This window comes from Convolutriloba macropyga, unplaced genomic scaffold (assembly GCF_964194025.1).
Source record: "Convolutriloba macropyga unplaced genomic scaffold, txConMacr16.3 SCAFFOLD_1601, whole genome shotgun sequence".
NCBI classification, from domain to species: Eukaryota; Metazoa; Xenacoelomorpha; order Acoela; family Convolutidae; genus Convolutriloba; species Convolutriloba macropyga.
The window spans coordinates 6,089-21,761 of NW_027450438.1; the positions used below are offsets into that span (position 1 = coordinate 6,089).

At 35.7% G+C, this 15,673-nt stretch overlaps 1 protein-coding gene across 1 annotated transcript; it reads left to right on the forward strand.

The window, feature by feature from the left end:
- Positions 1-609: 609 nt before the first annotated feature.
- Positions 610-4,375, forward strand: LOC142355892 (neuronal acetylcholine receptor subunit alpha-5-like; the record flags this gene model as incomplete). Its single annotated transcript, XM_075407912.1, has 2 exons — positions 610-779; positions 3,423-4,375. Coding segments are annotated over 2 exons (389 nt in total), but the record flags the coding sequence as incomplete, so codon positions are not given.
- Positions 4,376-15,673: the final 11,298 nt, after the last annotated feature.

Sequence of the window (15,673 nt, forward strand, 5' to 3'; positions counted from 1 at the left end):
AATTAGATGAGACTGCAAAACTTGACTTTAAATATTATCTTGACAGCACAACTAACTAAGCTGTGAAGTGAGCACTGTAGTTAACTCATAAAAATAGAGAACGAAAACTTACACATTTAATCTACAGCCTAAATAATTGAGAATTCTCTTTTAAAGTCTTCATCGTGGGCTTTTTTAAGATCAGTCTATTTTTAAACAAACGAGGCGAAGTCTGGATCATGACCTTTTTTGGTCTGCCTCAGTATTGTCCTATCATGAACAAGCCAAAGTCTGGATCATATCGCCTTTTGGTCTGGATGGGTCTCTTCATACGGATTTTTGAACGACTTCTTGAACGCACTGAAACTTTGAATGAGTCAAAATCTGGATCATTTTTGATTTCGGTCTGCGTGGGTATTTTAATGAGCAAAAATAGTCTCGATGTGTATTTTCATGTCATTTTTAACCAAAACCTCATACTGGGGTGCCTATTCGACCCTGATAACGTAACGTAATGCCGACCGGGGAGAGGGGGAGGGGGTATAGTGTTCACGAGTATATAAAAAACAATTCGTGTTTAAATGGTGAAAATCTGTGCCATGTCACTTGATAGTTTCGTGATATGTTTAGAGTCTTCGTGCAAGAGACAGGAGTTGACGAGTAAAGGCAACCGATTCAGCTATCTCACATTCTCTGCCAATTTCAAACGACTGAGTGACTTCTACATTCGGAATCTGCTCCTCCCCAATGCAGGCCTTCTCGCTCTCAGCAGTCTCATATTTCTTCTGCCCGCAGAACAGGTACCTCAATATGTTAACCATAAATGGGTTATAAACATCAATATGTTTCATTGAAAAAAATGTTTATTTTTTTTAAATGCATTACGTAATGCATTTAAAATAAATAGACATTATTTCAATAAAACATAAATCCAATTATGTTTATTTTTTAACCTGAAGCATGTCAATTAAAAATCTCCACTTCGTTAAAGTTATAAGGTTAAAATTTATAAATCAAACAGTATTATTTTCTTAAATTAGAACAACCTCAGGTTCTGTTTTCTTTAAATAATCTAATTTAAAAATAATATTTTAATACTGCATCTTTTCTGGTCAGCTAAAAAGTGCAGTTTAATCATTTCTGCTGTTCTTTTTTGCTTGAATTTGCTCTTCGACCTTCTCTTTTAAATATTTTAGCCATTCTGAATACGGCTCTGTACAGTACTGTTCAGAGCTTCGCGTACATGAGTTTTTCTGTCTAGTTTCTGTTTCCATTAAATTAGTTCAATTTCTTTTTTTCAATTCTAATATGTAATATCACGAATATAACCAAGATTTAAATATTTACATGTTAATTCGTATCATTCAAAACACTCAGTATCATTTGTAAAAACAGAAGAATAAATCATGTTTCAAATTTGACTATTTTAAATTCATTTTTTTTATTTTGTTAGTTTAAGCAAGTAGAAAGCCACACAGAATAACGAACTGAAAAATAGTGAAATTGTAGGTAATTAGGTTGAAGAAGTTTTCTGTTGAAAACTTTCGTCTTTGGACAATTGTAATCGACATACAGAGGGCATGGTGGACAACTTCTGCCGCGCTAAGTAAATCAATTCTCTAATTCTCTATTGATCAGAGTTCAGCCCCGGGCAGTTTGCAAATCCGAAATGGCTCTCCCATGCCGAACTCCAAGTCTATATCAGTAATGGGGTAAGTATAAACTCACCGGCTTTTAAAAAAAATTCTGGCTATATTTTGTGTTCTTGTGACCATTTTGCGCAACTTTCAGACTTATCAAGACTTTGACTTAGACCAGCATAGTCTTGGCCAAGACGTGCACAAAACTGTCAGGTGTACTAAATGACGTGACCAGAACTCTGAATCAGTACTGATATGCAATTAGACTTGGCCAGGGCTTTAACTGACTGACGTTAGTCAGTTAGCTTGATAGAATCATTCCATCGCGGTTTCTAACACGAAAGGAAATAATTGAATGCGTTGACTTTTAATTTTGAACGGAAAATATCCGAATTTAGATTGGCAGAAAAAAAATTACGTAGTTAGGGTCTGATGCTCTCAATTCGAATGGAGACTCAAAATGCTATTGATTCTGGATATCCCTAGTCTAGACGTGGAATTATGTAAAGACCTATTAATTACAAGTGGGGGGGGGGGGATATTGAATATCTATTATTGAAAACCACTTTGCCAATTGTTCAATCTTTGAAAAGAAAATGTTGTACCAAGACACAAAAGATGTTAACTTGTTGATCTCGTAAGAGACATTGCTTCTGATTACACATTTCAAAATCTCCCCAATTCGTCCAAGTACCGGCTGTTTGCTTTTAGCAAATTTATTAACGTTTCGTTTTTTCGTTTCACTGGGTTGTTATTGGTTTCACCATCAGAATGCAGGAACTTTTTGTTTTTATTATCAGATCTTTTCTGAGAAAATAATGTCGGCTTTTACACTGATTTGATCATAATTGGAGTTGAAACTTTATAGGAGGCTGGGTATGGGCCATTTTTATATCAGTTGTTATATATACCATTCTAAAATGGCAATCTTAAATGGTTATATACCGGGGAGCAGAAAGTTCCAAATCATCTAATCTAGTTGCCCATTTTTTGCACAGTTCATTAAACTGTTAAATGAATACTCATTCGTGAGGTTTACATTATAAATGGTTCAATTTGAAGTAATTGGTCCAATTTTGATTTCAAAATGCGATTACAAGACATCCTTCTTTGGTTCTTTTGTTCATTCCATATAATTAGAACTTCACGCGGGTTGACCAAAAGTTTTAATCATAGAACTTTCATATTATGGACCATTGACTTCATAAATCAAAAAAGTTTCAAAAGATAGGTAAAACTATAACTTTGCCATAAATGAAAGTTCTATGACTAAAATTTTTCCATAAATGGAAGTTTTTATGACTACAACTTTTCCATAATATGGAAGTTCTATGGATACTACTTCTCCATAACAACAGAAAGGAGGCATTTAAAGAGTCTTGGTTTTTTCGTGAGTCCTCATGAGTTTCTTAAACTACAAGGAAAAGCAGTTTTGACTGTTTTTCTTGCACAATAAGCAAAAATGGAGGCTCTTTTTTCCAAGACATATATATATATATATATATATATATATATATATATAGCTAAAATCTACAATCCCGGATTGGCCAGGAATAATATAGCACATCATAAAAGAAAATAAACACAGCACAATTAAAATACAGCACATGGGAGAAGGTCCCTGTAAGGGCACAAAGGGATGGACATTTAACAAAATCGATTTAAAAAAACATTTTACCCCCAAAATTAAACTAAGACGCCAAACAAAAAGAACTGCAGCATCTTCTTAATTTTTCTCTTTTTGGATTTTCGCATCCCATTTTGCCTTTAATTTCTTTCGGTAACCCACTTTTGCTTTTACAGGGTGATCGGATTGGGTTCGGGGTAACTCTAACCCTCTCACTTTGCGTCAACTTGATGATCGTCACAGACTTTATTCCTGAGACCTCCAAAACCATTCCAGAAATCTGCAATTATTTCCTAATCAACATTTTCCTGTCATCAGCTTCGATCGCACTGGCCACAGTTTCAATTAACCTACACTTATGGTTCAGCAAGCAACAAGGGACGCAGAAAGCTTAAAGCCTCGACCAAATTTTCGGCCGAGAAACCGTCGGCCGGAAGGAGCGAAGATGCGGCAAATAACAACTTTACAGACGTTGAAAATCACCAGACAAATAGCAGTAATGGAAACAGTGTGCTTAAAGATGTAGACCAGCTGATCGCTCAAGTAGCCGAATTTGAAGGAAAGAGTAGAGCGTCGAAACTGATGGTGAAGGTGGATGTCGCCATGGGTGTTGCCTACTTCATAGGCACCACCACTTACACTACCGTATTCTTCCTCAAAATATTCTATCACTAAAAACATGCAAATATTCCCGCCCTCGGGACGAGAATTGAAGCTGTGCAGAGCGAAATGATACTGAAAAAAAAACAGAAAATGTACGCTTAGCCGATAAGAAATTCTGTATAAATTTTGATTAATTTTAGGAAAACTGTTGATCATTTATTTTAGACTCCGATCGATATATAGAATAATACAACGGGTTTTTCGAACGTTTTAATGTGCTAGTAATAGCACCTCTCCAGTCTGAATTGCCATATAACCATTTTGAGAGAAATTCTTTTGCCTCGGAGAAAAATCTGATCTGTTTAAATTTCTCGCTTCATATAAATACCAATTCATTCCTGGAGACGTTCTATGACGGCGTTTCTACGTTGACAATTTTTGTAAGAAGGTGCTAACTATGATTTTGTCGTAATCTTACGAAAAAAATGAAGTCATTTGTAGAAAGAATTAAAAAATCTTTTGTTAATATTGCTTAGTTTGTAACATTTTTGATGGTAAAAATGTCATCGCAGTGAATACTAGCTGAGGAATACATCAAAAACAAATGCAATCCATTACGAAAAAGTAAGCTAAATCGAAAGTGAAATACGGTTTCTCCGTTTGAAAAATTGGGTTTTGGGTTAAAGTCAAATTTTTGTCAAATAGATTCTCGTGGCATTACAAAAATGAGCTTCTAGCCAAAATGGCTTTAATCGGAAATCCATATTAATAATAAAATGCTCATGAAATCCACATTAGCTATGAATTTCCAACTCAAAACTCCAATCTCGGGAATTCATGACAAATATTGTCAAATCAAAAGACAAAACACCTGGATGATCAAAAAGTCAAGCATATTAGGGTTTATCAGCAAAGCTGCAACTTCGTTGATATTTAACAAATTCAGATTAAAACATCATAATTGAGAGGAATTCGCATTTCTTGTTTAATTGAGAGGAATCCGCATTTCAATTCTGTCTTTTTCTCAGGATTTTGTATAGAATCAAAAAGTTTGTATTTTAGGAAACAGCATTAAAGAAAGCATGAATTTAGCGGACTAAATAAGCTAAAATCATTGCCTTATGGTTTCCCCAAAGCAAGCATCAAGAGGATGTATCGAGGAATAAAATAATCACTAAAAGAGAATCCAGATAAGATTGTAGAAATTGGTATTTTTGCATGTTCTAGAATATTCCACAGGAAACAGAGTGCCTGGGCGGATTTTCCTGTTTTTCTTTAACCATGTTTTTGTACAATCTTAATTTTTAAACATTTCTTCAATGGAGAGCAACCATGTGTCATTTAGGGTGAAACGAAATTTTCAACTGTGAGTTAAAAAAAAACTAATACTGACAAAACATTACGCATTCGGAAAATTCAGATCTTGAACAAAATATTACTATTAAATAAAGATAATCGCGAAGGCAAGTTTTATTTTAATGAACTTAAATTTTGCAGTTTCAAATATTAATTCTAAAAATAATTGTGCTGTCTCTCATATAATGTTATGATGACTTATCGCAACGAAATGGTAAGCCAGCTTGTATATGAAAAATTTTCCATCATGCTCACATAAGTGATGATAATCCAAGTGTTTGTCCTTGTGCTTCCTGATAACTTGCTAGAACCATTTGCAACAGTTTTCCCTCAACACTGAATCATAAAACGAACAAACATACTTCTCAAAAAGGCTTGAATAAAACCCCAAATGTATGTCTTGTTCATTGTTTCGATGAAATTTCGTTTTCGCTTTGTTTTTCAAAAATTGTCTAAAAGTTTGTCATTGCAACATTTCTAAAATTCTTTACTTATAAAAACATAACCGACTGAGCGTCGGAAAAATTGCTCTCGAACAAATAGTGGGAGCTCTAATCTATTGCAGCCTGCTTCAGTTGCGGGGGGAGGGGAGGAGGAGCTTTAATCGGACTAAGAAGTTCAATAGGGGGAGGGGGGAGGGGAGCCTACATGGGATTAAGAAGTTCAATAGTGGGCTTCAAATAACCACATTAGAGGTTAATATATACCACTATTAAGATTTAAAGTAAAATATAAAAACAATTTTAGATCACGCGAAACGCAAAAAATCAAGGGCGTAAAAGTCACTCGAGAAGTCAAAGTTGTCAAGTAAAAATTTTGCATAAGAAGAAGACACACACGTTTACAATAATTGCTATGAACTTCGGTCAAGAGCCATTAAAAATTCAGGCTTCATGTCACATAAATTAATATTTTCGCATTCAGGACTGATTGGCATAAATTTGATTATTTGATTGTCGGATACGTTTTTTATTGTCTCCTTTTATTCCTGCAATGTAACAGCAAAATTTTACATTTCCTTCAATTAGCTCTCAAGAATAGGGAACAATAAACTGAAACATCGTTGAAACATCATTGCAGCAAAATCATTGATGCATCTTAGAATACGTTCTGTAAAACATAAGCATCTGGAAACAGAGCATTTACACTAAATTATTAATTTTTATAACTCTAGGCTCTTGTTTTACTAGATAAACTAAATTGAAAATTTTGAATAGTTTATGAAGCAGTCTTACTCACATGACTTCAGCTAGCAGAGCTTGTCAATTCTGGTAATTTTTTTGAAGCTTTTCATTCTTCAGATTTAAATTCAGTTCTACTTAGCAGCATAAATTTGTTCACAAATTCCACAAAATATTACTGATATGAGAAGCACGGAACATAAGTTATGTTTTTTCCTTCCTCGAACGAATGCAACTAGCCTGAGTTAATTGCCAATGTACAAAACTCGCCTATTAGGCATATAGTTAAGCATTCTAGTCTTACTGGAAATAGAAGTTTTGATGCACAAGATTCAAACGAAGTCATTTTGCCTGTTTAGTAGATCTGTTAGCTCAAAACTATTGAGTAAGGCCAAAAAAACTTTTGGTGATGGTTCAATTAAAAGTGCTACAATAAAAGTTATGCACTAAATTTTACAGGAAAAGACCATCGCTTTGGTCGAAAAAAAAAGAAGTTGGGTTTGGGTATTTCTCATTATAACCCGAGCTAATAGTTATATAACGCATAACCCCCCCCCCCCCATTACTGTAAAATTTACCATAATGGGGCTGAAAAAGGAAAGACCCAACAAGTCTAGCAAAACAACCAGAAGAAATCGAATACAAAATAGCAGCTTCATTTGAGAACAATCGAAATATTGAACACTAATGCAATTCATATTACATGCAGCTCCCCTTAATTTTATGTTTTCATATGACAAATTGCCTGATGCAATCGCCCCAACTCTAGTAAGCGTATAATTTCAGCCCTAAAAAGTTAACTAAGGAAGCTTTTATTGCTCCTGACAAAATACGACCGCTTGATAAGGTTTAAAAGCGAGAACAGCAATCAACTGTCCTTTCCTTGGATAGACTCTTGAACTCTCAAAGACTGTGTCTTGTCAATAAAGTCAGTAGATTTTGTTAATACGCGGCAATGTTAAAGCTAACTATCTTCAGTGTGACCAAAAATACTACCCTAAAACCGCATATCTGCTACCCCTCCCCCTCCTTCCCTAGCCTTTCTTGAAAATGAATGCGCTCCGCAATGCGTAAACAAAATCGACAGCCAAGAATACTTCATAACGTCAACATTCTGTGCTTTGAAAACTTGACCCAATTTTAGTTGCAGTTTGACAGCCAGAAGGGCACTTAGCCGTTCATTTTGACCCAAAACTCACCTCGTTCTACCCGCGTACCTTTCCAGTGCTCTGACGAGATAACACCCTTTAGGAATGTACCTCCAGTAGGCACACACATACCCCCTCCCCCCTTAATGCGAGGCATCAACTTTTATCACCTCTTCTAGATGTCACCAAAGTTGAGGGGTAAACCATATCAAAAGACTACTAAGTCGAAGTGCGGGAGAGGGGTGCGCAGGGGGGGGGGGGGTGGATTTCCCGACTTTAATCTATCTTGAAATACATGTTTAATTCGAGCACACTACTAAAGTGTCGACATCACTACTAAAGTTGGCCCACGGTATTTTCATACCCAACATCGTTCGGCCACGGTCTTTTCTTAAGTCGACCTCTCAATTAGGGCATCTAATTCTCCATTGACTTTTAAGATACTTATTTCATTTTCTGCCGTCAATCAATGTACACCTCAGCGAACTGATCAAAGATAATCCATTTTTAGCGCAAAAATGCCCAGCATTCGTCAAGCCGTAGCTCTATTTAACCACCCAACCACCCAATACCCCCTTAATTTTCCCCGCGGTAAAACAAAAGCACAACTCAATCCTTGCTTCTATTTAGAACATAGACAGGGCATTGCAACTCTTGTTTCAAAAAGCCCATTATCTCATTCTATTTGTGTGAATTTCCATTTAGAAATCCCCCGATATTTGCGCCCCTTTCCCGTTATTTTACAGGCTATACCCCCTGGTTTTCCTTGAAGCTCCGTCAGTAATTACACATCAAATAACGCGGTCTGCAGAATCGAGAAAGCGCGCACGAATGGATTTTTTTCTAGGGCATAACGGTAGTTAATTCAATTATATGGTCACTGTACAAGACTCCTCAACACACTATAAAAACCGTACAAATCCGACTTTATTCCATCAGGATCATTTGAAACGCGCCTGGAGGAAATATCCACAAAATGAATGTTATAATATCCATCGCATTGTTTTCAAAAAGCTGGAAAAAATCTATTCCACCAACCAACGGCAGATGTCAGCGAACTTATTTTACATCTGTGTTTTTCCCGCGAATAGTTAACGTTTTCATCATGATTTAAGGGCAAAATGCGCTACTGTTGGAAATTGTGTACAAACTGTGGTGAGCATAGCCTGCAATTAAAATTTAAAAAAAAACTATAAAAAGCAAATTCAGTTATAAGGAGTTGGATGATATATTCAACGGTAAGGAGGGAGGAGAAAGCTCTCAATATCTCAAAACCCTCAATTAATACTTTTGTCTTTGTTCTAACTACCTAATGTTTCGTTTAACCCCATCCACCAGGCACTCGTCTAGAATTGATAAGAGTAATAACTTAAAAAGTTATTTTTGATCACTCGGTATAGCGTTGAAACCGATCCGGAAATCTTAAAGTTTTCTTGGTTCAATCTGCGCAATTAACTCAAGAGAACGCCCTGTTATTAGCGCGCTATGGGTACCATAATGCCAGGAACAGCAGAGCTTTGGCATTCAAGGGCCTTATCGTGCATGTTCAATGACATTGTTCGCGCTTCGTGAATATTTGGCAACGAAAATGCCAGGACCCTTATCACTTGGGCAAGGTTTGCAAACATAGTGGTGGGGAAATGAACGTCATGGGCACAATGGTGACAACTTGGCCACACCTGTATCGATCAATCATGAACAACCTCTATGCCATTGCGTGCCCAACGCTTGCATCAATAGGACAGACTTGTTTAAAGAGACGCCGCCCATGCTTGATGAATCGCACACAAGCCACGACCCCTTGGCACTATCAAAATTTCCGAACTTAACAAGCAGTGTCCATATATAGACTCTCGGATCTTCTCTGTTTGTGCCCCCCCCCCCCAAGTACGTTATGCAACCCAGGTACAGAGCACAAGCCAAAACATAGTAAATCATTATGTAAAAATATGCACGTGAATCTGTGGCACCCACTAAGCTGCGGGCACAAACGGAAAAGGATCCAGACTCTCTTCAAGAACTCGCTTCAAGAAATGGCATCTCTTACGCTGAGATAAAGGGAACGCCACAATTTATACTGGCGTAGTCGAAACAGAGGGACCACCAATTTTGTAATCCCCCTCTAGACTATGACAAATCGCACTCGAACGGCGGATGACAGCCCATCTTTTAAAACTTTTTCATTGACGTTCACATCATTGAAACTGTGGCACTCCAGGTCTGAGTTATTGCATCAGGGAGTCACCTATGTTACGGCCCACATTTTGAGCAACAAGAGTGCTCCATTTTTCACCCCTATTCATTTAACCCACTATCATTTAACCCCGATTTATTCACCCCTCTATCATTTAACTCCTCTATCATTTCACCCCTCTATCATTTCACCCCGCCAATTAGCAGTCGACATTAAAGGCAGGTTTTGTCATAATTAAGCGGATAAATTAATCCCGCGTTCAGTTGTGATAGTTTCATATCAAGTCCCACGGGCCGCTGAGGCATGGCCATGGCCCGCGAAGCATGGCCAAATTATTATATTGTAATAATTTGATAATCCTTATTTTATAGAAAGATTAAAATCGGGGTGAAATTATAGAGGGGTTAAATGATACAGGGGTGAAAAAATCGGGGTTAAATAATAGGGGTTTAAACGAATAGGGGTGAAAAAGCGGGACACCTCTTGTGGCATAGAGGGAGTAATTTTTTGGCCACCAGGCGCATACTTTTCACGCATTTTGGCACGCATAATTTTCACTGATTGTAAGATTTACTCTGAGTTCTTAATTTAGTTAATTTTTCTGCGTTTTTTTCGACATCCGGCAGTGTTTAGTACTGAAATAGTTATTATACAAAAGCGTGTCATTTAATTATTAACACAGCAGTCAGCAAGCATCGCGGTCTGATGTCATTGGCTACCTGAGCTTAAAGTCGACAAGCAATGCAGGCTACAAACTTATAACCGGTCATTGAGCCCAAAAGGAAAACACGTTAGATTGGTTGACAGGGACGTCCTATCACGTATTAGACCACTTCTTTTAACACGAGAAGGGGGAGATGTTGCCGCTTTTGGCGCATCGGGATAAACGAACTTGATCTCAAAATGATTAAATTGGACTAGAGCTTTTATTTTGGATGTCGCAGGCTACCAGTACGGGTAATTTCACACACTTCCTTATAATTCAATTTGGTCGAAAGTTTAATTTTTGCCAGCAGGATGTGAGTGATATTATAAGTAAACCCAGCAAGCAAAAAAATCAAAGGAAAAACTTTGACAGCTTTTAAAGTGCTATATATATTTCACTTTTCACCAAATTGTGACTTCTAAAAGATACTTGGTTTGAAATTGGTGGGAGAAACAGCTCACGCCCAACAAAAAAGAACGCATAGAGAAGTCGGATGGAAGTCAGCTTTCCACAGAAGAGAAAAGAGATTTATACAGAATGAAAACCTAGCTTTTAAAGCAGTATATAGTAGAATGATATAGATGATAATACAAATACTAATTTATCTCTCTCTGTGTGTAAAATGAAATAGCTAATAACACGCGCATATAATTCAACATTCTAGAATCGTGTAACCCTTACATTACACCTTTCAAAGTAAGTTTTTCCACCTAGAGGAAAATTTTTGGTCAAAATTGGTTAAAAGCTGTATCATTTAGTTATTATCAATTTTTGAAATGCAAAAATTTGTTCAAATAATTGGCGTGATCCTATTTTTAATAATTGTCGCATAGCAGAACAAGTCAGTACAAGATTCAAAGTTCTTTGGTTGATTAAAAAAGGGCCCAGGATGGACTATGCATGGATTAGGAAACCAATTTAGAATATAATCAGATAAAAAATGAAAAAATAGCAAACATGACGCAAATTTTTGTTTGAACACTTTTTCACCTTCCACTTTAAAATTAGAGCGACAAATTTCAAGCCGCAAAAGCGTGACCAAAATCATCATTTCAATTTGACTTCAAAAATCATAAAAACGTGAAAACAGTTCTTAAAAAAATAGCGGGAGGACGCTACTGACTCGAATTAATTATTCACATAGTCTTTAGACGGAACTGACTCGAAATAATTATTTACATAGGCTTTAGACGATTACTCACTGAACAAAATAATATTCCGCTCAATTATAAAAACATAATTTTGAAACAATAACAGAAATTAATAACAAGAAAAAAGCCATATCTGTTGAAAACTGATAGAACATCTGATGAAAAATTTCAACCCTGGAACAACTATTGGCAAACTAACTTGCAATAGTTATCATTCAAAAAACGACAACCAATTAAAAGAAAAACAAAATTCCGCTGTACACAGGCAAAATCGAAACAAAAAAGAAAATGTTCTTTTTATTTTTCTCAACAATTTCTTCACATCAGTTTTTCTAAAATAAATAACTCCACCCAATGCCTGTCAAAAACCTAAGAATTTACAACTTTGTACAAATTCTTTCTGATCCCCTGTATAAATAACTCTTAGTAACAAACCCATTGAATAGCTCTCAATTAAACAGTGGACAATAAAAAATATTAAACAGTGAACAAGAATAAACATTGCAAAAACCTCAATCAAAAGAAGTATACGATAATGGGAGAAAATTTGATCAATGTTACTCAATTTTATCTAACGAATACAACTCAAAATCAATATCAAACAAATCAAAAGATCAAAATTAGCAGAAAACTAATCCCACAAGGAAAAATGGCACAAAAAGCTTGCTCAAAATTGCATCTCAAGGTCTACAATTAGCTTAAGATGATCAAACAGTCTTTAAACATGCCAATACTAGCTACAGTTACTGAGAAGAACACCATTGTCAGAAGTGTCAGTGTCATTGGAGTGACAACTATTACACAGTTTTGAAAAAGCCGCACGTTGTCAAAAAATTTCACTAGCCTAGTGCCAAACTTTTTCACACTTATTTTGCTCGCTATCGCCTTGAATGCTACATGACAAAAAGTAACGCTCTTTCATTTTGCTTTTGTCTTTTGTTAAGCAAATTGTGTTTTCGCGTGCGGCAATTGACTTGAAAAGAAAAGTCAATGATTTAGCCAGAATTCCGGGAACGACTCGAAGAAAACACAAAAAAACAAACCATGCAGAAAACAGTACATACCTCACCCACTTGAAAAAACTTAAAAAAAACATTTGACGAAAAATCATGAAAAATTCCTAAAGAAATTTAATTAAAAAGCTACAAAAGAGTACCTATTTGGTTTTATATTACAAGGGCACATAAAGCCAAAGAGAAAATTTTTAGGCAAAAAGAGTAATCGAATGTTTGGAAAACGATAGCAAAGTCATAATAGGCTGAAAAACGAGTCTCAGAATGTAGAAAACACAAAAAAACTGGAAAAATTAGAACAGTTGAAAATTTTCCTTTTTTCCATATATATCAACAAGAAACATTATTTTATAACAAAAAAGCTGCACTCACTTGGTATCCAAAAACTCCGAACGTAAAAGGCGCCTTTTAAAACTCTACTTAAGGCAGTAACAGAAAACAGTCAGCGAAAAATGGGTAAGATCTGACAAAAAATCAGCAAAATAGCCGAAAAACCTGAAAATTGGCCTAAAAATCATATTATTCACCAGAAACCTTTAAACCAATGAAGAACATATTTCAGATCCAGAAGATTGCCGGAAAATAGCCACCGTTGACGCGCTAGACGCACATTGGGATTGAAACCGAAAAAGAAAATAGAAGAGATTGAAATTGACAAAAAAATTTCCCGAGTTTCAAAAATTGTTCAAATTCAGTGTGCAGTTTGTTAGATTCTAAACCAATACTTACCTCAGCCTATAAACTGAATGGTTTTAAACTTTATAGTAATATCAGCTAGCCATCGCTCTAATGCACTATCACTTAATGACCGGGCTTTGCCGGTTTATCACGTGTCTTTTGATTTTGCTCTTTTGACATTGACCGTATTCATTGCATTGCGTAATTCAATGCGTGAAAGAAATTAGAATCTATTCAGTTGAAACAGTGGGTGAGGTAAGTCAGAAGTCAAACGTGAAAATTGTGACTTAGGAAAACCGTGATCAAAAGGTAAAGCGAATTAAAAAAACATAGCAGGACAAGTCCTGACGTACAATTCAAAGAATTTTCATTGACTAAACAGAAAATTTAACCTAAAACGGACTATTAATGGTTTGGCAAAAGCATTTAGAAAAAAATCCGATCCAAAAAATCGAAAAAACAGTAACAATCAAAGTGAAATTGCCGCATGTGAACAAAAAACCACTAGCGAGAAAGCGAAATTTTTGTTCAAACACCATTTTCTCACTCTACTTTAAATTTAGAGCGAAACAATTTCACGCCGCAAAACCACTCGCTTTTTCGCTCCACTTCCTGTTTCGGCGGTATCAAAATCACTACTCCAATTTGACTTCAAAAATCATGAAAATGTGTGAAGATCTTAAAAAAACAAGACAGCGCCCCAATACAATTCAAATTCTTTGAATTGTAAAAAAGGAGAGCGCCTAAAAAATAGCCGTTTGAGAGGTTGACGGCGGCTATAAAAACCTTAACATAAAACATTGACGACCGCCCTAACATTTTTTCTATGTCTTCTAATTTTTTAAGTGTTCTCATTTTTTTCTTGAATTTTTTAGATTAGATAAAAATGGTGAATTCTGTTTCAAATTGGAGAACAAATGCTGAATACTATCAACTCTTAGCAGTATACTTTAAGGAACTTTCATTAAAAAAACGCGCGAAAAAGTTGACGACAGGCTTATTTTGTTTCAAGTTTTAAAGTGTTCTAATTTTGTCCGCAATTCCATTAGATTCAATAAAATTTGACGAGTTCAGCTTCCATATTGGAGGACAATAAGCTTAATACTAATACCTATTGGCAGTATTCTCTGACGAATTTTGATAACTTAATGAACTAAGTCTTTAAACATTAATTCTTAGTGCCCTGTTATTGGTTTATCATGCTTCTTTTGATTTCGCCTTCTGACAATGAACAAATTTGATTTAAGCTGCTGAATCAATTATAAATTCCATTCAGTTGAAACAGAGAGTGTGAGGTAAGTCAGAAATTAAACATGAAAAGTGGTGACTTATGTAAAATGAAAAAAGGTAGGGCGAATTCAAAAAAGGATAGCGCCTAAATAATAGCCGTTGAGACGCTGACGACGGCTATTGAACAATATCATAATCAAACTTTTATACCAAAAAAAATAAACATAGCTGGCAGATTGCCAGAAAATAGCCGCAATAGATTCATAGATCGGTCGTCTATAAAAAACTGTAAAAAAGACAGACCAAAAAAATTCGTCTTTTCATTGAAGGCTGATTTGTTATATTTTGATTGAAAATCTGTATAAGTTATTGCTGCCTCTATTAGCTGATCTCAAATAACCTTCATTTAGAGTGACACACACCCATTTGACCTTATCTCTTTGAATTAAAGTAAATAAAAGTCAATTTCAAAGTGAGGAAGTCAATTTTGAGAGTGAGGTAAGTCAAGTGTGACCAAAAATTTAATCACGCGCATGAACAAAAAAACTCGCTCCACTAAGAGCGAAAAATGAGGTCACACATGCAATTCAGTTGAAATTGCATGAACGAATGAACAAAAAGTGGCTGTGACGTCATATGGTCGTAACAAAAATCATGACGACGAAATAAAAAAACATAGCAGGACAAGTCCTGACGTACATTTCAAAGAATTTTCATTGACTAAAAAAACTAGACCTAAACCGGACTATGAATGGATTGAAAAAATCATTTAGAATAAAACCGATCCAAAAAATCGAAAAAAAACAGTAAAAATCAAAGTGAAATTGCCGCATGTGAACAAAAAACCACTAGCGAGAAAGCGAATTTTTGTTCAAACACCGTTTTCTCACTCTACTTTAAATTTCGAGCCAAAAAATTTCACGCCGCAAAACCACTCGCTTTTTCGCTCCATTTCCTGTTTCGGCGTGACCAAAATCACTACTCCAATTTGACTTCAAAAATCATGAAAATGTGTGAACAGACCTTAAAAAAAAACATAGAAGGACAAGTCCTGAAATACAATTCAAAGAATTGAATGAAAAACTCAGACGCACTCTACCTGATCAGCAGATCACTTGAACAATGCCAGCCAGAACACAAAAATCACCAAAGAATTGAAAAACTAAA